Source organism: Lingula anatina, chromosome 2 (assembly GCF_051362555.1).
Source record: "Lingula anatina isolate TDL-2025a chromosome 2, LinAna3.0, whole genome shotgun sequence".
NCBI classification, from domain to species: domain Eukaryota; kingdom Metazoa; phylum Brachiopoda; class Lingulata; order Lingulida; family Lingulidae; genus Lingula; species Lingula anatina.
The window spans coordinates 41,893,074-41,919,004 of record NC_141768.1 but is presented as its reverse complement, the minus strand read 5'-3'; the positions used below and the strand labels follow the sequence as shown (position 1 = coordinate 41,919,004).

The following is a 25,931-nucleotide window of genomic DNA, read 5'->3' as shown; positions in this document are numbered from 1 at the left end:
TCCGCGTGGTGTGATAATAGTTGAGCATCTTGTTAAATGTGGTCGGCTTTCATAAACATCGAAATTGAAGTTTCATGGTCATGGTTAGTACAGTAGAGCAACATTTGCGAGTTGTCAGTTTATTGCAATGAACAGGATAATTTTGACCTACCTTGAGAAGCAAACGCAGCAATCAGCAAGGGTGATTAAAGAAATCGTCGAATTCATTATAAATCATACAATTGAAGTAATCTGGCTCAGCAATCAGATTTCACCTATGGAATAAATAAAGCCAATAATTCAATGTCGCTGGATTGTGTTTGAGAAGACAAGACGCTATTATACTAGATCAAAAATTTTACTAGCAGAATATTGTCTAAACATTCTATCTTGTGCTACATTGCACGTCCAGCGATTACCCTTGTATGTTTGCCAAGTGCCCTGATTAATGCATTAAGATCAAGTGTCCTGCATTCTCTATGAATGTTTAAGTGTCCTGTATTTCTTTTGAAAACCCTACATTCACCAATACATCTATATGTGGGGAGGGAGGGGGGGGGGGCTTATGTAACATCCAATAATGAATGCACCCATAATACATTACTTCAAAGCTCTGGTGCCATCTTACACATTTTCACCACTTCTGTGCTTCAATTTCCTATTTTTGGCAACTAAGTGACTGTAAAGTTTATTATTTTATGTTAGTAAAAAATACAAACACTGTGAAAACCTCATTCTTCTGTATAATAATTTTATTTGAAAAGAACAATATAATGCCACACTTAGACATTTGATCCATTCCTCAATTTAGTGTATATGACATGCTTTGCTTATTCAGTGATGATTTACCACATATTCATAAAATAGGGATTAATTTAGAGATTAATGTAGTTTATAATCCTTGTCCTATTACCAACTCATTAGTAAATTGTTAAGCCTCAACAGCGTATATTCATTACATACTGTAACAGTAATACAATGGCATGTATGTCCACACCATGTAAGTAGTAACCAAAATCTTGTTTCAATTATTTATGGTTACAGAAAAAATATTCTAATTAATGAATACAAAATAATCTAAGAGCAAGAGGTACATGTTCTGTATATAAATGTAGTATACACGTTTCTTTAATTCATATTGTTATATGTATGACACAGATGCTGGACAAAAATATGGCAGTGTTTTACTTTACTACATCATAAACATTTTCACAAATTACACTGTGTGTATATTCACAATACAATTTTTCACAAGAAATTGAAAGCACCAGTGTTTCACTTTTCGGTGCTGTTGTGTTCTGTACAAATAAACAACAAATTTTCACATTTGCAGAACTTGTTTTGCACGTCTTGTTTTTCATGGTTACAGTGCAACCCATCACTGTTAATTTTCCATAAGATAAACAAAATACAACATTACAAATCACTATGCAGTAATTTTTTAATTACCTTGCTTACTGTCTATCACTTTTCAATACATTTCATAAGATGACTGAAAACAAAGTAAACTTTTGAGTGAAATTGAAGTTTTTTGTTTGCATTATTAGATTTTCTGATAACAGGAACAATTCCCCTGGGTTAGTAACAAAAATCAAAATAAAATATTTTGGAATGAGCATCGACTCATACACTGTACCAGTAAATGACTGGAAAATATCAGTCACAAACTATGCTTTTGTATCAGATAATGCACTATTTTCATAAATGAGAGCAAAAGTTAGATGAAAGAGAACTTTAAGAAAAACATCCAAGTACATTGTATAACATGGATTTCTGTTGATAAGAGTACAGTCCACCAACATATTATATGCACATCCTTTAACTTCACCTATATCTTTATTTCATATCATTTAGATAATGAACTAGTAGTAAAACAAAAGTATATTAAATGTGGCACAAGGACTGAAACACATTGCTTAACAACACAGCTCTAGAAATTTGGAATGTCTTTACGTCTTTGTGATTTATATTTGTGTATAATTATCTGAATGCTTTATGTGTATTTTCAATACACAAATACTTTTAACATTTGTGTATCAGTCTTTTATAAGTCATTCTCATTCAGATCAGCATATTCACATATCATCCTCACTGGCTGGATAAAAAAATAATAAATAAATGAGTAAATAAACAAAACATAACCATTTAATATATAAATTTGTGCACTACAATTAAATGCATGCTCATAATGCAAGATACCTTAAGAGAAAATAAGTTTTAATTACCCTTTGTAAGAGTGTAATGCCACAGCACCATCTAACTTATAACAGCATAAAAATGTTCTCAAATTATAAAACAGGAATGAGAACAGTTATAACAGTATTACAAAACTGGCTTGTTAAGTCCTCTCAATCAGATCCACAGTTTAACAAAGTTTGACATAGACATACAAACATTTTTTTTCATATTTACTTTTAGAGTATGACACAGATGTTCTTAACAGCTATGAATTCAACTTTTAGTCCATCAAATAAATGCCATGCATGGATTCTATATAAAGATAATACATTTTTGCAATTTTAAAGTAGCACGTTTTATGATGAAAAATATATATGAAACTTTCAGTAGCAGATCTATAACGTTCAGAGAAAAGACTATCCATTTTTAATAATATATCAATAAGAAAATAAAATGTTAAAAAAATTACTCACCAGTGGAATGATTTCAGCATTTGAAATCTTATTTTACAGTTGAAGTGTTAATTTTTAAAATAAATAAATAAATGATGGCCTTTGCTGTTAAAATCCCTACACCCTACCTGACCTCCATATTCCAAAGTTTAATGGGATAGTTCATTGATTAAAACTATCCAAAATATATCCTCATATATTAGATAAACAAATCTCAACTTTACACTGCCCCTTATCAAATAACATTTAAATCACAGAGTAATGATAAAATTCTTACCGATTAACAACTAGATAAGTGCTGCTCAAACGTCCTTAAACAACCATTCAGTAGGGTGAGCAATAAAAGAACATTTATGAGGCCAGTTTCAGAAAAAAACTGTTTTCAGCAAATGACTGTTGTTTCAGGCTCCTTTGCCAATTTTGCCTGTTCTTTCAAATTTAACAAAACTCCTAGTGAGCAGTTACTACCTGGTGAAGCCACTGTGACACAGTCCATAAAATATTCTGAACCAGCATTTTGGAGTTACCTCTATCCTAAAAGACTGCCTCTGTTAATAATTTTATTGCACATGATTATAAGTCTTTTAGGACATTCTGGTGCCACTAATAAAACCGCCAAGTATTAAATGTTTGTTATCCTCCCCTTATTATCTGATTATCTATTTATTAATGATTATCTATTTACTGCTGATTAATATTATGACAAACCAATTTAATCAACTCAGTTTCTTCTGCAGCCAGGTAACAGTGGCATCCTGGCAGTTCTTGATCCAGAAGATATTAGCTTGAATACTTTCAAGTGCTTGCTTTGATGCAACTTCACCAGTCCCCAGTTTCTCTGCATTAGCTTTAAAGAAGTTTTTCAACTGTAAAAGATATTTAAAAAAATTGAAGTGACTAACATGGAAGAATTTTAATGAAATTTTCAGCTTTTCAAGGGGAAATAAAAAGTCGCAAATATTAGATTGAATCCAGGTCTCATAGTATTTTCTTAAGTTTATTTTATTTTTATTTACATTTTGCCTTGACAGGGGTCCATCCTCTTGGGAGTTTATCTCTAGTTTCTAACACAATTTGCAGGTATTTACCAGAAATCATTGATGGGACTAACCTACAGTAAAAACCGAGTACTACCCACCTGGACATAGTCCCTCTGAGTGTGGAGAGTCTGGGTTGTTTTCTCTATTAAACGACCTATCTCAAATGAGCCCTCACCATACCTGTATAATATACAAACATTATAACATTATATGCAAAATGAGCCCTCACCATACCTGTATAATATACAAACATCATGTGCAGATACATATTTCAAGATACAAACAGGTATTTTAATTTTTGTATAAAAAATGAATAAAACATCATAAACTGTGTATGGTTTTGTACTTTTACAAAAAGGATAACCATTCAAAAAGACCTTTCTTGTTTGAAATGTCTGTGTCTGAAAAAGGATAATTTTGCACTGAAGCATGTTTTCACAAAATAAGAGTCTGAACCACAAATAAAACTTGCCTGTATATATTTCTAGTTTTGAATATACTTCCAATTCACATAAAAACCAGAATAATATCTACCTCTCATATATGATATCCCAATTCTGTTTCACATAAGCCAGTACAAGAGCAGTGGCAGCATGATTTCTTGACATTCCAGCTAACACTTGAATTGCACTCTGTTTCTTTATCTTTGTTGGGTCCAAAGCATACTGAAGATACCTGAAAATATTTTTCTTCTTCAATATTAACATTTTCAATTCATCTTTAGCTAGAAATAATCACACCTGAATTAGCAAAATAAGAAACCATTACTTGATATAATAATAAATTGCACTCTTGCTGATGTCCAATTAAATTTATCAGCTCCGAGATAAAAAATGACCATGAACATAGAATTACACCAGTATTATATACCACATGAAAATAATTCAAAATAAAAATCAGTAATTAAATTTTTAGATGAAAATATCAAATTTCATTTAAGTTCTTAAATCTCATATCAATACCTAGAAAGCTTATCAATATTCTTGGTAAAGGTCATAGCTATAAGAAGTTTTTTCTTCTCAGCATCATTGGACTCGGCAAGGTACTTTTTCCAGCAGAAGTCCCATTCTCGTTCTCCACCTTTACTAACTCCCGCCTTGTACACTATGGACCTGTAGTCTGCCCGTATTCTAGAAAATGAAAGAGCATATAATAAGATCAATCTCTATGGCATAATACACAAAATGTTGATAAAATGCATGTAGACAGAAAACTGGCAAATGTACATACAGTTGACTTTAAAACAGTATTAAAACTTATTTAACAAACATTTGGGAACCATTATCTTGTGTTAAAGTCTACTGCCAACAGGCATATGTTCACTTCATAACAAACAAATCAACATCTTTGCAGGAAAATAATTTCCTACTGTCAAATTCAAACATTCCATTTAAAAACTGTATTAAAACGCATGTTCTTAGAATGTTCTTAGGCTTAGAGCTAAACCACTGTACTTCATTTTCGCCTACCAAACATTTGGCATAATCATTTACACAGACTGTCTGCTATGCCACTGCTTGCTTGTATAATGACCTAATTTTGGAAATATATGGTCATTCTCAAAATATGTACATCCAAAGCAACTCTCTAATAGACAAAAAGATGCAACTTACGGTTTATCTCTCAACATCCAGTCATTGAACATTTTCATTGCTCTGCTGACTGTCTCATTATGTCCAAGTTCTACAGCTAAGCTGAGAATCTTGAGGCGCATTAAACTGAAATATATCATAATTATATCTAATACCAGTTTTAATCATAGCATATAATTTTGTTCATTTTGTTTACAAAGCTAACCTTCTGATCAAACTTAAATATCAAATAACATATTTTCATAATCATTTTATCATAACTAATTCCAAATACTAGATGAAAAGCCACTTTTTCATAATCACTAGTATTCTACAATTACAAAAAGATATTAGCAGAGCAACAAACGTTACCAAAAATACAACCATCACTGTTTATACGTCTATATTAAGCTAATTAAAAGAACTGGTGGTCATAGTACTGAATTACATATCAAAGTAACAGCATTGTTGCCCTCCCTTCTCTTTGTTAGCCAAACTTGAAAAATGTGCGAGTCAGCCGCAGTTGGCCAAACGTCAGTTAATATCTGAAATGCCCTTTAGAGAGTTCTCACAAACCATCTGTTTTCATTTCTCACTAAGAGCCCTCACATATGGTAGAGTGACAGCTTTCAATAGATATTTGCCCAGGTTGGTTGCAAGCTAACACATACTAAGTTTATAATGTACAAATCATTGGTACATTGTGAAATTCTCAGCATATAATTCATAAAATGTTAATCACAATACAAATAAATATGAGTCCATCATGTAGTTTAATTATAATAAAGACATGGTCTTACTTTGCCAAATGTCCTTCATTAGGCTGTCTCTCCCAACCAAGTCTCTTTATTTGAGGGTCCATCAGTGACAACATATACTTCTAAAATCAAATTTAATAATCAAGTTAAATACTGAATTGAAATATTTGCAGGTGAGGTGTAAATACTAGGCTGAACTCAAATAATATTATGAATATATGTCATTGATATCCAATAAAATGAAGTATCCATGGCCTCTAAAAGCAACTTAGAATATACTATGAAAAAGAAATCGGAATCATATATTACATGCAACATAATTAACATAATACCACTAAAAATATTTTTATCACTCAACTTTCAGAGAATTGAAGAGTAAGAATAAAATTAATCTGACCTTGTACAGATTAAAAGCCTGTTCATTTCCCCAGAGCATGTCATAGAGATAGAGCATGTTGGACAGGGTGACTCCCCATGGCACGAACTCATTTTCACCCCGTAAATACTGGGTCATTTCAAGAGCAGTGGTGATGTTCACCAGATTTGCTCTGAACAGAAAACATTAAATAAATTAACAAAATACCAACTCCCTGATGATGAAATGAAACTGTGATGAAACTGTTATTCTTTTGTAAATACACATGACATTTACAATTAAAGTTGCAAACTCACACTGTAATTAGATGTTTCAGTGAAGCTATAAGACATTTGATGATTATAAAGATTAATCAGTAGTGACTACTGATTATATGATTACAAATCAAAACATTATTATTCATTTACTGATATTTTACTAGAAAACAAAATGTTATACATAAATCTGACACAAAAATTTAAGAAAGGCCCATAAATGTTTGAAAATAATGTAATATTTGAGTACCTTGCCAAATTAAAGGCATCCTCTAACAAGCCTGCCCTATCAGCAGTGGGGAGAGCCTGAAAAGAAAAAACAAATACTTAAGGTACTGTTTTTATAAATACATGGATCGCATCTCAATTATTTATTATTCTTGAATTTTATAATTTCATTTGCAGCTTTTCTAGTTAACTTCCTTGGTTTTGGTCTAGGCTGAATGCTGTGTAAAATAATCAGCTAGAAATAGCAAAACTAATGAAAACAGAGCTTTATCCAGTTTCTTGACAAAATCATTATGAAAAAAAAAAAAAAAACAGATTAAGAGGAGTTCAAATTCTTTGCATTGTTCTATTATTCACTGGTAATAACTATTAACAGAAGGTGTCAGTGAGGATTATCTGAGATAACCCAAAGTGTAGCAGCTTAGGGTAAAATTTCACAGGCTTCAGATGGATGTGAGCTTAGAAATAATGGCAGACTAGAGAGTGTGGGACCACAGTGGGCATAAGAACTAATCCACATATATTTTTGTGTTTTTTTTTTCTTGTAAATCCTATAGATTGAATTTAGTCTATTGCATGACAGTGCAATTTGTATTGCTTTCTAGGCACACATGGTTATATATTCCCAGCACACATGGTTTTACCCTTGAAGCCAAAGACTGATAATTAATGTCGCACAATGCTGACAGCATCGTTTTAGGCTACCTCAGATAATATTCCCAGTAAGTCAGTGTCTAAGTAGCTAGCACATCTGTGATATATCTTACTGTATAATTCTGCAATAATATTCTAGTCAGCTGTGACCAGCCCTGCTCATCATAGTTGACTCTGTAAAACCCAGTCTGTTCATGATTCAACTTCAACCACCCTGGTCTGGTCAGGAGAGGGAGTACAACTGAGGAAGACAAGTAATATATCTTAATTCTCAACATTCTGGATTAAACATTTCATTTTCAAACGCTTTTTGGCATATTACTTCTGAGAAATAACCATGAAAAATTCAAAAAACAAATTCAAGGCAAGGAATTCTATTAAATTTTATCACTATAATAATTTTAATACACAAATATTTCTTAATATCTAAAAAGTCCTAACATACAGTATGATCACATTCAGCAAAATGTCTGGCATATAATCATATCTCTTCAAGAGACTGGTTCAGAAACTTGTTCACTAAATTTTAAAAGTTTTTACCACATCATGTAAATACTGCCACTGTGACTGTCACATACAGGTCTAATACAAATCAATCAATAAAGAAATCAAAAGCACAAACCAGTGTCCTCTTCCTTCGTAAGCAGTTTTTTACTGATCTGTCCTTGAAAACTTATGGTTATAGGAATTTGCCAAATGTAGCTAAAAAACAAAACTCCAGTTACAAAAATAAACAAATGTTTTTATCAAAACCTGGCTTCAAATTAACAGTAAGATTTCTCAATGACTCATAGAGAATAATGACTAAGTGAATTAGAAGTCAGTACTCAAAATAACAAAAATCTAGCATTAAATGAGAGAACAATAATACAGAATATTAAATTTATTTAAAAAGAACTCTCACCATAAAATGTATATCAGAAAACAATACATTTTTGATCCAACTCACTTGTATGGACTTTCCTTTTTCTTTGCTTTGGCCTTTGGATACAGCAGAAACCTTTCCTGAGACAAGATCAGCTGATTTCCTTTTCTGGTCACATGAACAACTGGATAACCCTTCTGATTGGTCCATGTGTTCATGACAGCCTCCACATCAACAGGGTGACTTACCTAATAATAATAATAATAATAATAATAATAATAATAATAATAATAGTAATTAGAGAAGCACTCAGAGAGCATGACCTCTGCTAAGACAAATAATGAACTAATAACTGACCATTACTAAATTAATAATTAATGAATAATGGCCCATTTGTGAAAATTCTTGAAAATTACCTCAAAATCTGTCCATGACTTTATGGGTTATGTCTTCCACAGACAAACAGCAACAAAAACATGACCTCTTTGAGAGGTAATACTAATTTATAACCATAATGTAAATTCAGGTGATATAAAACAATTCCATAAGAAATTGATTTCTGTCACGTGCTCTTAAAATATCCACCTGTACTGTAAGTAGCCTGGCCAGTCATTTAGAAACCCACGTCTTCCTGTACATTTTAAAAGGAATTATGGGTTCCAGGTACTTTTATTTGAGGGGTTTTATAGTTTAACTTTTCAAGGTCTGAACTTGAGGGGAAAATAAGTAGTTTTGAAGGATTTGTAGACATAAATAATATGACTTTGGGAAATTTTTTAACATGCACAGTATACATTCAAGCTTATTATGATCAATAGCTTAATTATCATCCCCCCCTCTCTTCTCCATACCAACCTCTGTCAGTTCATGCCACAAATCACTGGTTTCTGCATTCCCATACTGATACTTTTTCAGGTAAGCAGTGAGGCCTTTTCTCAACCTATCTCTACCAATAAAACTGTCCAGCATGCGAATTATTGAAGCTCCCTAGAAATGAAATTATCACTGTAATTATATCAACCACCAGCAATGCATGGCATTGTTGATAAAATGCGTATTTAAAAAGACTTCCATTTATATATATAGCATTGTAGATATCAATTGACAAATAAACCATTCTGATATGCTTAAATGTGTGTCATAGTTAAACGAAAATCTTTACACGGTTTTATGTAACTGTCAGTGACAAAGTAAACAATTAAACATGCAGATGTGAGCTTCAGACAATGCTAGTACAGTAGGGTTTACCAGCCTTGTTCCAGTATTAACAATATGTTCTTAGGCATTTCAACTGTCACAATTGTATTATCTTCACAAATCGTATGTACGGAAATACAATAAATCCGATTCAGTCTTTCATCCCAATGTAATTTTTTCCTTAGAAATAAATCATATGTTTGCAAATACATTAAATCTGATTCAGTCTTTCATCCCAGTTGTAATTTTTTTCCTTTGAAATAAAAATTCCTAGCTGTCATGACAGTGTTATTATTATTATCAAACCTTGCTGTATGTCACAGTGTCAAACATTTCTTCTGTCTGCTCTGCGCTGGTTACCTTGGCTGAGATTGGATGAGAGGAGCTCAGCGCATCACGCCCTAAAGCTATGCGGGCATCTTTTAAGAAAAACTGATCAAACTGGAATGATACAACACATTGCAACATGAAATGTGTTTCATTACACATGACTTGTAGGAAAATGGTATGCTGTTTCTAAGGACTGAAAAAAAGAAAGGGGGGGGGGATCATTAAAATGTATGTTAAAAATTGATGAACATCCAAGTATTTTATGTATTCGAAGCCTTATATTAACTGTAAGACAAGAGGGTTTGTGGGGGTTTGAAAGAACTACCCTTATGGCTAGAAAAGGTCCATTCTAAACCAAACTTGAACTAGATTCCAAGCCTTTTATCAAGTTGCATCAACTAAGAATGTAAAAAAGTCCACATTTTCAGAAAAAGAATTCCTCCCACCCCATTTGAAATTACAGGCCTGTATATACTAAATATGGATTAAAATAGACAAAATGTCTTAATCCCATAGTTGAAGCCATTTATCTACATTCAGTAAGGGATTAATTTTATGAAATTGGACTCAAAGGATTACCATGTGCCAACGTGAATTGTAATGGTCTGATCCTAAATACTCCACAAAGGTAGCAAATCCTTCATTCAGCCACAGGTCATTCCACCACTTCATGGTGACTAGGTTTCCAAACCACTAAAAAGGAGAAATATAAAAATTGAAATTGAAATAAAACAAGGCAGCAAAGCTGTCAAATGTACAGACAAAAACCAGAAAATAAAAACGCAGGAAATAGGATACTGTCAATTCTGATGAACTAATGTATTATGCTTACTGTAACTGCATAGCCAACATCAAATTCTTATTCTGCATAACATTGGATTAGGATGAAAGTAAAATGTGTATCAAGCATTAGACTAAGTTCCCATACCTAGATCAATCTAACAGGATCAATGCAACTCCAAGGGGTTTCTCGCTAAATTGCTTTCAGTTTGAGAGTCTTAGGATTCTGGCATGCCAGTTTCAGTAGGCGTGACAGACAACTAAGCCACTTACATTGATTGCAATTTAGCGAGAATTCCCATGGAGATAGATCGATCCACAGTTAGCGTGATAGGGTCTGGAAATAGTCCCTAAGGTGTCAGGCTGATAAGAGTTAAACTTTGGAAATGCCAGAATGATGTACAGTGAAAATTACACACAAAAAAAATTGCTTAAACTCATAAAATATATATATACATATATATATATATATATATATATATATATATATATATATATATATATATATATATATATATATATATATAATTATTAATTTTTTTTTTTTGGGCTGTATGTCAATCCTAAGAATCATTCTTGTAACTTAACAAAATACAGAAAATGTTACAAAGTAAGAGTACAGGGCTCCTGGCAGATAGGAGTGATAAGTCACAACTTGAAAATGCCAGTATAGCACTCTATAAACCTGCATTGCCTCCATAACAGAAAACAATCACACTGGTTTTCAAACACAAGCTGCGCACTTCTGTCTTATGAAACTTTTCACTAAGTTTCAGTATCGTAAGTAACATGGTTTTCCCTTAATCGCTATCCTGGCAGCAGTGTCCAAAATAGGGTTTTCTTCAACTTTCATGCAATAAAACATAATACTTAACAGCATAATGACCATCAAATTTTATATAAAAAAATAAAAGTATCATGAATATTCAGAAAATGTGATTTGGGAAGGTCTTCAAGGCCATGGAAGTTCAGAGTCACACTTTCAAAATGCCAAAATGTAAACAAGAGATAACTGTACTGAAATGATTTTCTTTCCATTTTCAACACCTTTTTTAAAACAAAATGATCAATAAACTGTCATTTTTAAATGTTCAACTAGGAAAATTGTTGACATAGGAAAAATAGCAATAGAACAATTTTCAATGTCCAATTTGCTCCATTTGCAGATGCTGAACATAGTGAATGATTAAATCTGACAAACTGCAATGATGTGTTCCTTTCCATTTATGATACTTTATTACACAATGCACAATATTATAACAGGTTTACCATCATTTTTATATAATCAACAAACAATATTGTTAAGAAGCAGAAAATGTCAAAACAACACTTTTACATATCTTATTAGTTCCATAATGAGACTGTTAACATGCCTAAGAATTAAATCTGAAGAAATAACAATTATATACTGTACAAAAATACAGAAAATGCACAGCACTTCTGGTGGATGGGAGTATAAAATCACATCTTGAAGATGCTTGTGTTTGAAAAATAATTTAAAAAAAAATTTTAATAAAACGTAAAAAATTCCAATAAAGCTGCTATTCAAACTTTTAATCTAGCTGCATTAACTTGATATTAATAACCCCACCAAGTTTGAGAAAAATAAAGCACTGTTATTCATCTATAGCATGTTGGCATAACACATTCTTTTTGTTGTAAATTTATTTGCAATGTTAAACACCATTTATCTGCACAATTATCACCAAATCCTAATTTTGTGACACAGTTAAGAGAGCTAAACCTATGGGACTTTACAGGGAAATCTCAAGGAGTGTTTTATGTAATCTCATTTAATGGCCAATTGAAAATTAATGAGTAGGCAAGTGACTTTATAGACCTTAATTTAATTAGTGATCACCCAAGGGACAATTTTATAGACTGTCATCCATACAGTACCATCATATAGCACAAAGGTGTTGCATACATGCTGAAAAAAGTGAAAAAACAGCATTACTTCCCTAAAAATGACCCGATGATGCTGATTTTCAAACTTGACCTGCGTATTATGAATGTTCATTAGTTCTGCAAGTTTCAAACCAAAAGGTAAAATGGTTTTCCACTTATCATGTTATCAGTGTTGCATATATGCTGAAAAAAGTGAAAAACAGCATAACTTCCCTAAAAATGACCCAATCATACTGATTTTCAAACTTGACCTGCGTAATATGAATATTCATTAGTTCTGCAAGTTTCAAGCCAAAAGGTAAAATGATTTTTCACTTATCATGTTATCAGTGTTGCATATATGGTGAAAAAAGTGAAAAACAGCATAACTTCCCTAAAAATGACCCGATCATGCTGATTTTCAAACTTGACCTGCGTATTATGAATATTCATCAGTTTTGTAAGTTTCAAGGGAAAAGTTAAAATGGTTTTCCACTTATCGTGTTATTGGTGCTGCATATATGCTGAAACAAGACAGCACTGTTCTGCAATGGATTTACTTCCATTTTTAAAACACTTTTTTAACATAAAACAATATAAACAGTTTTCTACCATTTGTATATGATCAACTAAGAAAATTGATGAGATGGGAAAAATATCAATAGAACAGTGTTAAATGTCCAATTTCCTCCATTCTGAGATAATGAATATAGTAGATGATTGAATCTGACAAACTGCAATGATATTTGTTTATTTCCATTTTTGACACTTTATAACATAAAACACAATAACAAGTTTACCATCATTTTTACATAATCAACTAACAATGTTATTAAGATGCAGGAAATGTCAAACAAACACTTTTACGTATCTTATTAGTTCAATAATGAGACTGTTAATATGCCTAACAATTGAATCTGAGGAAATGTGAAAAAACAGCATAACTTCTAAAAGAATGGCCCGATTATGCTGATTTTGGAACTCAACCTGCGTTTTAGTTAGTTTGACTACACCTGTGAGTATAATGACAATTGGCCTATCTGTTTTTCTTATATTGTGTTATTAGCGTTGCATATATGTTGAAAGAAGTGAAAAAACAGCATAACATCCCTAAAAATGGCCCGATCATGCTGATTTTCAAACTTGACCTGCGTATTTTGAATATTCATCAGTTTTGTAAGTTTCAAGCCAAAAGGTAAAATGGTTTTCCATTTATGGTGTTATCGGTGCTGCATATATGCTGAAAAAAGAGAAAAAATAGCCTAAATTCACTAAAAATGACCCAATCACGCTGATTTTCGAACTTGACCTGCGTATTATGAATATTCATCAGTTCTGTAAGTTTCAAGCCAAAAGGTAAAATGGTTTTCCACTTATCGTGTTATCGGTGCTGCATATATGCTGAAAAAAGTGAAAAAACAGCATAAATTCCCTATAAGTGACCCGATCATGCTGATTTTCGAACTTGACCTGCGTATTATGAATATTCATCAGTTCTGTAAGTTTCAAGCCAAAAGGTAAAATGATTTTCCACTTATCGTGTTATCGGTGCTGCATATATGCTGAAAAAAGTGAAAAAACAGCATAAATTCCCTATAAGTGACCCGATCATGCTGATTTTCGAACTTGACCTGCGTATTATAAATATTCATCAGTTCTGTAAGTTTCAAGCCAAAAGGTAAAATGATTTTCCACTTATCATGTTATCGGTGCTGCATATATGCTGAAAAAAGTGAAAAAACAGCATAAATTCCCTATAAGTGACCCGATCATGCTGATTTTCGAACTTGACCTGCGTATTACGAATATTCATCGGTTCTGCAAGTTTCAAGCCAAAAGAAAAAACAGTTTTCCACTTATCGTGTTATCGGTAAGAGTGCACGGCGACGGCGACGACGGCGACGGCGACGACAGACGCAGATGATGGCTATATGTACAGACACATCTGTGTCTGTACATAAAAAGCCATTAAATTCTTTACTTAAAAGCAGAAATATAAATTATTCCACACAGAGTTAGGAAGTATTTCAAAACACTTTCTGAAACTGGTGTCTTACACCGCCAAAACTGGATACCTAAATATTTTTTCATATTTTGGAAAAAAAAAGAAAAATACATTTAAATTAGCATTTTAGGAGAAATATGAATATTATGCAAAGAAGATAAAAGCTAACCTGGTGTGCCAGTTCATGTGCTATCACCACAGCCACCCACTCCTTATCACTGGAGTCAGACACTCCTTCCTCGTACAAGATGGCTGTCATTCTGTAGGTGATCAAACCCCAGTTTTCCATTGCTCCTGCTGAAAAGTCTGGGATAGCTACCAGATCTTAAAATATAAGAATAGGAGGTTTAAATCTTTTCTTTTTATTTATTTGATGACTCAAACAACCCCCTAATATTGCCATTTGCTGTGACCTCGTAATATCAATAACATATCTCTATGTGAATGAACTGAAATATTAAATAGTTTAAATAATTGACTTCCCGTATTTTACTCATATTAGCTACTAAATATCTTCTAATTTTCTTTTAAAAAAAGCTGGCAAATACTTAAATCAAAGTGATAACTTTTACTTCTCATCCAACAAATGTAGCCTGTACATATATACACTATAATAATATAATTATGATATTTGGTCTATGGAAAAGACTGTATATTTCAAAGTTCTCAGTAAAAAATTTAATAAATTACCTTGCTTTGGCAAAGGGAAAGCCACTCCAAAGAATTCCTCATAGTATGATAAGACCTTAGAGGCTACATCCAGAGCATACTCTGCCTGGGATATCAAATGAGGAGGGGCATACACAGAAACCTGAAGATGCGCAAATGTCAATATTGAAATATTTAATATAAGGATATTAAAACGCAACTGAAAAGGGTGCAGACATTTTATCATTTATTCTATTAAGAACTGTCACTTGCAAATTTGGGCACTGATAAGAATAAATAAGTCAATCAAATAAATTAGAATACTAGTAATTTATTAATTAAAATTTAAAAAGTAAAAGAACAAATGGGTCCATATAAAACAGTGAAATTGTCTGGTAGCCATTATATTAGTTTAACAAACTCTACAGCAAGTGAGCTGGATGCTAACTCACCTGAGTTCCACCAGTGGAATTTGCTGTGATTTTGGCAAAATCACATACAATGAAGGCCACCAGATAGGAACTCATTTTTACAGATTCCTCAAAATGGTCCACCACCAGTCCATTAGCCAAAGTTTCGCTACTTTTCTTGGGCATGTTAAACAGGGAAACATTGTGCATACGGGGATGGCGAACCATCGAGAGAGAAAACTTGGCCTTGAAACTGGGTTCATCAAAACATGGGAAGGCTGCTCTTGCATGTGCAGCTTCAAACTGTGTAGTGGCAAGGTATCTGAGGTATACAATTATGGTCAGAATAACTAATACACTGTTTATAAATTGACAAAAGATGACAATCATTTTAAACATTTCAAATTGCTTCAACCAAAATATAATTAATTCACAAAGGTGACAGTACTAGATGTCAAGTTACTATATAGTACATCAAAGGTTGATAATATTAACAATAAAAACACAGCCTTCCCCTAACATTAAGATAATCTGACATAAAATGATTTTTCCAAAAGAGAATTTATTCATATTCATCATCAACCACTGCAATATAATATTTTAATTAATCAATTATTTAATCATGCATTATGTCTCAATCCAAAATATTATCCCTACTGAAAGTTAAGTCTAAATAATAGTATTTACTGTTAAAGTATCACTGTATGTATGTGACACTGACAAGACATGTTTATTGTGACATTTTGCACCTTACCTGGTCTCCCCCTTGTCATTCTTGTATGAACTGTTGTACAATCCATACATTGTGTCCCTCAACAACCCACTAAACTCCATATGGAGCACATACTGCTGCTTTGCATTTAAAGCCTCAGAAAACTGAATGAAGTATTCTTTTTCATCTGGATCACTATCAGTCTTAATCACACCAAGTCTTTTTTTGCCATCTTTTGTGGTAAGTGTTATCTTTTCCTGTGAAATATTGAGATTCTGTGCATGTAGAACAATGTTATTTGTATTGCTTGTCACAGATACTGTTATGTTCACCCAACCACTGAATGTGAATGTTGTGAGATTGGGATGCATGTATAAAACATAAGAGTCTGGTCTCACATCTGTGGAAAGTCTGGTGGAATTCCAATCCCCTACATTTTCTTTCTGTTGATTTGAGATTCCTGGTTTTTGATCGATCCTTGGTTGATAGGAAATAGAGAGTAGAGTGATGCACACCAGGAAAGTGAAGACAATTCCTCCTGTAGCAGCAACCTTGGTTCTGGTGCAACGACATCTTAACTGGCGTACCGCTACACCATAGCTCACTCGCTTGTGGTGCTCTTCTTCCCCTAAAAATAGATAAACTCATGTTTAGGCACCAGCTACTATTGGAAATTTACTTGTAAACACCCTGTTATGTCCCGTGCACAGTTATTCACCCCATTTCTCCCCTGCACAGTGACTACCCTGGACTGGAGAAATAATTTAAAACATAATTCTCCATTTAAAAACTTTACTCATCTATAAATAACACAATAGGCTAGTGACAAGTTTTTTACATTATCATTCAAAAACCATTTAAAGGGAGTAAAGGTGTGGGGGAAGTAACGATATGGGGGCAAGTAGATGCAGGTAACATCATGATTTTGCTAGGGGGAGTAATGATGTGAGAAAGTCTGTAACAATGTGGGGAAGTTACTTGTAGTAACGAGCATAGACAGGTGACCCTCAAAATTTCACTTAATAATAACATTCAGTTATAATATCTTATTATTAAACAAATTAAATTTTTGATCAGATTTGCAGTTTTGACACCAACTAAGCAAAAAGAAAAAAAATGAAACTTGCTCGATACAGAAAATGTCCAAGAGTGATCCCAACGGATAAAATATCTTCAATTCCTAAGGTTTGCCGATACTTAGAATCTGAGAGTAAATTATATTAAATTGAATGCAGCAACTTGCCTATAGATAATAAAATCTTGTATGAATGTTGTTAGAACAAAACAATAAAGAGCATTCATATTTCACATTCTAGAAATTGGCTTAACATTTCACGTATATTATTTATATAAAAAAGATTGAATTACTGATAAAATGGATAAAATGTACCCAACAGCTACAAAAAAATGGGTTTAACTGTCTGCAGGAAGCAGCAATGACCCCTTTTTCTGTATAAACAAGCAGACATCATATGTTTGATCAATAATTAAATTCATTCACAAAACATTCTTCAAAGGGACTTTTATATTCAGTTAATGTCAATTTTTTTATGATTTACAGCATCAAAGGCCCAACAAAATACATAAAATATATAGATTGATAAATAATCAAGCCATGTTTCATTTATACAATCCAGAGAAAATAACCCTCAGACTCTAATTATTTTAATGTCCTATTTTACCTTAACTATTTATTCTCTGTCAGTTTACCTTGTGACTGTTCATTCTTCATATTCATCTTAACCTCTAATCATCTTCTCTTTGTAGACAATAAAATTCTGATTGAAGTCACAAGAGAGAGAGAGAGAGAGAGAGAGAGGAAAGAAAGAAAATTACCTTCCAAAACTACCCACTGAGTATCATCATTTGTGTACAGTATGTTAGTGATAACACTGGCCATGGTGCCAGCACCAGTGCACGTATTCAATCAAGCCTTCTTCTCTCCAAGCCCTCGCGAACAAGTCCAATTGCAAGCTTTAACTAAAGATAACCCTGCTTGCATGCAATGACATTTACATATGAACAGCCACAAAATGTCTTCTCAGGCAATGATTTCTGTGCTCTGCATTAGAGGAAACGGGAAATACATCACAGACTGATGTACAAAACTGGTTTTGTGTAGATATTCCTCCTCTTATGATGTTGAATTCAGCATCTTTTGACCTTGCTCTCTCCTTCGAACTGCATAATAGGCAAAGATTTCTAGGAAAATTCAGCAATTGCTGACTGCTTTCATTGAATTTTCCTCGTGTGCATGTAACGGTGTATTGCAATAAACATGAAGCCACCAAGAGCAAATACTAAAAGTCTGCTTTATTCCCATCAAATATTGCACAGTGTGAAACATTTCATTGACATGTTAGATATACAACTGTGATCAATAGTCTATCATAATGATTAAATATGACTAATATTTATTAGTTTCCATCCTCATGAACAGCAGAGTGGTAGCATGCGTTTCCAAGGCAACATTTTCCTATAATCTTCATCTTTACATTTTCATACATATCCACGATGTAAGTGCACACATGTGCAGTTTTGAAAATGGAAAAGCAGGGGTGCACTGGAAACTAACCTCAGGATAAAGAATTAGCAGTACATCACATTTCCTTAACTCAAATTGAAACACATTTTACTTGAAATTATTGATTGATCTTGATCTTGGTAACGAGCACTAAAAGATCTAATGGTAGAAGTCTTCCAGGTCATTGGAGACCCATAAATAAGATCAGAGACTCTATGATTACAGCTTGATGCACTAAGGTTATGTGTACCAATAATGCTAAAGCAATTCTGATCATCAATCTGTTTAGCACTTCAAACATATTAGTGACTGAGCTTTAATCATTGTGTTTCATGCATGTATAATTTATAGATACTGGTACCCCAGCACTCCAAAGTGTATTTAATTAGAAGGTGGGATAATGACGCATCAGTTAATTTACAAAAATTAAATGAAATTAAATTTGCAACATACCTATAGAAAAGTTTGCTGAATTACTATAAGAGGCTTTTCGCTGTTAGAAATGAATTGTAGGTCAAACATACACTAGCTTTAGATGGATAGATAGATAGATAGATAGATAGATAGATACCTAAAACCCTACATTAGAACTCTTATAAAACTTGACATCTATAACTGCATGCTATGCTATTTCAAATATTGATATATGCTTTTTGGTACTTTTTCGCTGGTCCTGTCAAAAGTGAAATAGAGCATTAAACAATTTAGATTAAGGCAATTCAGATTTAGACCCAAAAATAAAAATAAAAAGTGGAGCATGAAACTTTGTCATTTAGACAAGTTCTGGTGTATATCAAATTACCATCAACAAGGGCCACCAATAATTATGTGCATTTTTTTCTACAGTTCAGAAAAGTTCCATCAATTTATCCAGAGACAAGAAAAATCAATCTGTGGCCCTGGTAGAGGGTAATATCAAATATCAATTCACATTTTAGTGGACCCAGATGACTGCAAGCACGTCAGTCAGAAATTTATAAACATTTTCTCTAGCTATCCTAAAAAAACCTGCAAAATAATGTCAAAATCACTATAACCCAAAAATTAGTTCTTATTGGATATTTTGTTGAACAGATCAAGTTAGTGGTGGTTACCTATTCATCCATTTTTTTCAGCTGGCAATAGTAAGGACTCCATATACAAAATAAAAACCAATAGATTTTTTTTTAAAATCATAATTCATGTCTTCCATCAAACCTCATGGCTGAATAAAAATTTCAAAAGAAAATCAACATGACATACCAACAATGCATGTTCGGGATCCATATTCTTGATTTTGATGAGAAGTTAGCATCCTGTATCTCTACACCTGTGATTGCAACTGGTTAAAGGATACAACAGTCAACATTCTTATTTAAGTGGGTAAAACGCCAAAACATAGGTACGGTAGTTCCTGAAAATATTTGCACAGCAAAAATAAATGAAACCAAATGCTGTTTTGCACAATAGATGCACTGAAAAACAGGTAAATAAATACATATTAATTACCATTCCCCCATTTTCAGTAGTCTACAGATCAGTGTCTTATTATCTGAATAAATAATTCATTTTTTTCTGAATAATTTCTGCAAAGAACACTAGACCTTCCTCTATATTTCAGTTCAGGAACTTAACCTGACAAATGTGCACACACATGTGATTTATCATCCAAATTGTTTCCTGGTGGAAAACAAGATCATCAAATTTGATGTGCTTGTCAGTGCAAATTTTAAGTAAAAATATAATTTTATTTGTCTCCGTATCTACCTCACAAGCATAAGATCAGGAACTTTTTTATTTCAAGTTTTAAAATATGGTGGAATACATTTTTTTTGTGTTGTAATCAGACCAAACAATGACATGTCTCACAGGTAGAAAACATGTTTTAATTAGTCCCAAGAAACACAAATCACTTACTTTTTTCACCAGGTTCAAGAATTCTTTAAGGCCATTGTTGGTCAATGTACCTATTTTTGTGAAAAAGTTGATTGCTTGAACAAATGATAAAATATAATGAAAGGCACTTTTCAAAACAGGGAGTTGCAATTAATCTATTGAAATTCCTGCCAAATCTTTACCAAGGGATAGAAATTAATATCTCTAAAAATGACCTATAAAAAAACTTACTGTACATGGGTAGAAAGGAAGAAAAGGTTAATATCACTTATAAATACGAAAACCAAGGGAAAGAAAACAAATTCCTTATTGTTTAAAGGAAACAGGATGTAGTCAAAAATGATAAACATCGATGGTAGTATGGCATGCAACACAACACAACTCACAACAAAGTTTTCAACAGTTCAGAACAGTGTGTGTGTGTGTGTGTGTGTGTGCATGCATGCGTGCGTGCGTGCATGTGTGTGTGTGCACATTCACACACCCAAGATGAGCGTGGGTGGGTGGGGGTAACAGTGTGGGAAAGTAACAATGCAAAAGAGTACCAGGGGGGAGGGGAGGTATCTGGGTGATAGCATACTGCTAAGGCTGCGTTCACATGCAAAATCTATTTTCTAAAAATCTATTTGCGGTATCTTGTGATCAGTCTGTGCCCTGAATACCCCATGGCGTAATTACGGACAGCGCAAGCCAGTTCCTTTCAAAGCTGTAATTAATTCTCGGCGCTGCCAGTAATTACGCCGCGGGGTATTCAGGGCACAGACCATGATCACAAGATACCGCAAATAGATTTTTAGATTTTTAGAAAATAGATTTTTCATGTGAACACAGCCTAATATTATGCAGGCCTGGGAGTGTATATAAGCAAGGAGGGATCACTGAAGTAGAGATGTTATTCAAAAGATGAACCCCAAAAAATTTCAATAACAAACAATCAAATTGAGAAGAATTCTGCCTATCTTTGTCAGGAGATAATATAACTACAAAAAATAAACCTCATATATAATTAAAATTAACTGAAACTTCCAGCTCTGAAAGGATGGTAATTGACAGAGTTAATAACAAAGAGCAGGGAAAGAAAAACAATGTAATTAATTTGTTTTTTAAAAGAAGCAGGATATTAAACATCAAAAGGATGTGCCATAATAAGTTACTTATTTGCTTCTTTTATGTTTTTAAGGTTGTCAAAAAATTCCATTTCTGGTGATAAATTTGAGCTTTAAGTATTATTTATGTTGGAAAACCCACCATTTTTTTTTTTTTTTTTTTTTTGAAATGCAGTGGAAGCATGTGTAACTAAACAGTATATGTACGTGGTACATATGTATATACTGGTAGCTGAGTTGAATAGGGTTAATTGTGAGAATCTCAAATATTTTGATTAACAGGTGTTTTCAAAATTTCTATGGAAAAAATTGCTGCTAAACACACATCTTACCACTAAATTTTTTCACATCAATCATTTAGGTTGGTAAAATGACATTTTTTTACATGGTAGACAAACTGTCCTAACAACAGTCTTATCACTGCCAATTAAAGGCTCCTTAGTTTGAAATATGGCTTTTCTTGTGTTTTTAGGGTTGTAAAATTCATTTTTTCAGAATCTCAGTCAGTCAAAACAAGACCAAGATCTCTCAAGTTCTGCTGGATGTGAATTATAAGCTAGGAATGTTTAGCATTATACTAACCTCAAGCAACCAAAAGATGAATATCTTTAATTCATTTTTTTAAAGGATGTGTGGTATATCTTTGTTATACATGTATAAAGCTGGGGAAAGAATCACTTTGAATTCATAAACTGAGATCTACAAATAAGTAGCCAAGGAAATATCCAATGTCTGGATCTCCACAAATATCCACCCTCTCTTTGAAAAGAATATTCCCACAGAAAATGCTGGATAATAATACATTTGGGGAACTAATGTCCATATTTTTAACAAAAACCAAATGAACAATAAATTTATTTCCATCTGTCAATATTAGTCCATAATACATGTACAAAGTATGTACCGGTATATGATAATGTCACTGTCTTATGAAGTTTGCATAAGTTCATTTAATTGTCAATTCTGGCAATGTTTCATTTTCCATTTATTCTTTATATACTAGTAATAGCAATCTGTCTTACCACCATTATTTCCCTTTCATAATCATATATATACAATAAAAAATTTAAAGTACATACAAATGCGAATGCAAAGTTGTATGATTGGCTTTGTAAACTTGTGAATAATTCCCAATGAAGGCACAATGATTACATTAGCATGAAAGAAAATGCCCTTTTTTCATATAATTACAGATATAATAAGTAGACTAGTGTACATAGTCTACAATCAAATGGTCAGACAATTTATATTTTTCTATTTGTTACAGCATCAAGCTGTTATAGTGTCAATCTATTTTTCATTAACAGCTGCTGTTACCCTGAGTTTCAGAAAACACAAGAAATTCGCCTCTACTGCCAGCAAGATTTTTGCCAACCATGCTGATATGGCAGACAGGTGAGTTGAGTACTCTGAAACTCAGGGCAACGGTTGTTACAGACTTTATTCCTTCTCTATGTCAATATTCTTCCGTACTTTATTCAATATGCTGTACCAGAAGATAAAGATGATTTGAAGGGATTCTGTTATCATTCAATGATATTCAAAATATTGCTGAATGATGGAATAAATGTCTGGGTCTACAAAATCAGTTTATCAGTATGATTATATAAGCATATTCACAACATAACTAAGGAGCATGATTAACATTGGCAGATAGATGTTTCAAAACAAAGATAAATATAACTGTTACATATATAAGGGTATTAAAAGTATGAACTATATATCATATATGTGTGCTTGTGTACAGTGTATAATAAACAAAACAATCATGTCATTCTGAAAATTATACTTGACGGTAATGGGCCAAATAGTGTTCAGCCCAGAAAGGCAAAAAACATTAATTGCCATAGATACATTGTACCTGAATGTTATACTGATTTTCAATGTATTTAAATGAAACCAATTGAACAATAATACAAGCAATGAAAGAGGTGAATTTTTATTAGCACTGGTTTACATTGGTAATGTACTTTAATAAGTGGACAAATATCTCAAAGGTTTTAAACATGTTATTGATGAAATTTTCAGTATACAGAGTTATCCAAGAGAAAGAGAGAATTAGTGATTACAATATCAACTGAACCAGGTTCTCCTAATACTTTAGCAGGAATTTTTATTGACTTTTTCCATGGTAGGTGTCTGCATTTTTGGAATGCTCTCTAGTTGTACTATCAAAAGAATTACCTTGTACTAGTATACATACTTACAACTGATAACAAAGGGCATCTTTTCAAATACTGGGGTATCTATGTATTTTAAAGCAATGTCCCTGCTTGCTAAGAGTAGCACAAGAACTAGTAGCTAAAGGATTACATTTTTCCAGTCACTCTAGAGAATTTCATATAATATGTTTCAGTTTGCAAAATTTATAAAATATTTAATACAAGAAGATTACAGCATTTATGCTTGTATGAATAGGGTGAATTATTACTGTGACAAATGAATCATTTGTATTGACTGAAAAAAGCACAAGTTGGAAAAAATGTTAAGTTTGTGCGGGTTTACAATTAATGTGAAAAACATATAATGAATCAAGACTGTACTGGTTGATTGCAATACTTTTTCAGCAACTTATTCTAAAGGCAAAAAAATCTATTAATTATACAATCTATTCAAGCAGACTTCAACTGTATCAAGTATACTTCACCATCAATTCTAAATACCAGACCAGCTCTTTCTCTCTTGAATTTTTTTGCTCATTTTTTTGGGGGGGAGGGGGGGCACAGTGGGTGGGTGGGTGGGGGGGGGGGGGGGGCATGGGGGGGAACAGTGTATTCTTGACTATCATTTGATATATTTAAATCAATGAAGTAGTAAATACATAATTTGTATATCAGGTCAAATAAGTCACAAAATGTACTCGAATGCAAATATAATACTTATAATATAAATATGTATTGTGTCTTACTAAGTCTGTAAAAGCAAGCTTTAGGTAATGAAGGGCATAAAGAATGATCTTTGCATAAACATCACTAGTATATGAGCAAAAATGTTCATTAGCGGTCAGTGAGTGTGAACAACTACTCACGTCAGTCTGATGAAGGCCTTCGACCAGGTTGGCTGTAAGCTAACGGTACGGAAATTTTTAGGCTTGTGTTTGAGAATTTTCATGTATATCACTAGTATACTTATCCAAGGAATTGTAACTCCTTGTTAAAATTTATATAAATCTTACTTATTCGAAATTTTTAGGCTTGTGTTTGAGAATTTTCATGTATATCACTAGTATACTTATCCAAGGAGTTACAACAGTTGTAACTCCTTGGTAAAATTTATATAAATCTTACTTATTCGCAAATTCAAATGTATTAACCACACATTTTGTGCTTCAACAGCTGACTTCTGTTTCAAACTGAGCTGGGAGTATGGGGATTATACCTCCTGTACTACTCACACTGATAGATCAGCATACTAGCTAGTACTACTGGCAGTACAGTTAGCTAGCAAAATTGCCAATAAAATATTGCAAGTTATTTTTTAAATAAATATATGTGTAACTGTCAAATTTACAAATAACTGCAAACAAAAGAAGAATTCATTTTCATTAAGTATATATAATCCATCTCACAAGTGATTATGCTTTCAAAACTAGCAACCCCCCCCCCCCCCCCCCCCCCCCACACACACACACACACACACGTACTTGCTATTATTACAGTAAACACCCGAACGGGAAACCTTGATAAAAATTTAATATGCACAGCAGTGTGTTTTCCTTATTTTTGCACTATACCTCCTAAATATGAAGCACGGCGGCTCTTATCCGTTTTATCTTTATGTTTCCGTGAAATTGAGTTTCCCTGAAATTGGCAGCGGACCGATAAATGTTGCCCTCATTTATCAAGTTCTTACGTGCATGGCAGGACGTTTTCACAGCAATAATGACTTTTCAAAGTAGTAAGTGGAAGTATGTTTCCAAGAATAATTATTTGAGACTTACGGTACCCTACTTACCGGATAGAAAAGTTACATCGTCTTCGTCTGAGATTTCCATGGCTTCTGTATCCTCACTCTCTCTCTCTCCTGTGTTTTCTCATTCAGCGCTAGCAGTCAAGATAGGACAGTATCAAAGATTATTTGTAAACAAATCGATTTATTTACT

General features: G+C 32.9%; 1 protein-coding gene across 4 annotated transcripts; it reads right to left on the bottom strand.

The window, feature by feature from the left end:
• Positions 1-713: 713 nt before the first annotated feature.
• Positions 714-25,931, bottom strand: LOC106156403 (glutamyl aminopeptidase). Of its 4 annotated transcripts, none has more exons than XM_013531645.2 (19): positions 25,784-25,931; positions 16,367-16,952; positions 15,655-15,934; positions 15,245-15,365; positions 14,724-14,878; positions 10,462-10,575; positions 9,859-9,993; positions 9,211-9,342; positions 8,440-8,603; positions 8,113-8,192; positions 7,604-7,731; positions 6,859-6,914; positions 6,376-6,526; positions 6,021-6,100; positions 5,263-5,367; positions 4,612-4,779; positions 4,184-4,324; positions 3,748-3,829; positions 714-3,475 (listed from the first exon to the last, which is right to left on the bottom strand). In XM_013531645.2, exons 1-19 carry the CDS (start codon positions 25,821-25,823, stop codon positions 3,326-3,328), a joined length of 2,868 nt encoding a protein of 955 aa, XP_013387099.2. In that variant the 5' UTR covers positions 25,824-25,931; the 3' UTR covers positions 714-3,325. The 4 variants fall into 4 exon arrangements, with proteins under 4 accessions (XP_013387099.2, XP_023930205.2, XP_086861516.1 ...); XM_024074437.2 differs by lacking the exon at positions 25,784-25,931 and adding an exon at positions 20,091-20,236; XM_087005390.1 differs by lacking the exon at positions 25,784-25,931 and adding an exon at positions 18,161-18,437 and having other exon boundaries at positions 9,913-9,993.

Coding starts and splice junctions, on each gene's coding strand:
- LOC106156403 (XM_087005389.1), bottom strand. CDS start 18,224: ATGGCCAGTGTTATCACTAACATACTGTACACAAATGATGATACTCAG. Junction 9,343..9,858: donor ACACTGTGACATACAGCAAG/GTTTGATAATAA, acceptor TTTCATTTCTAG/GGAGCTTCAATAATTCGCAT. Junction 6,101..6,375: donor AGGCTTTTAATCTGTACAAG/GTCAGATTAATT, acceptor ATTTGATTTTAG/AAGTATATGTTGTCACTGAT.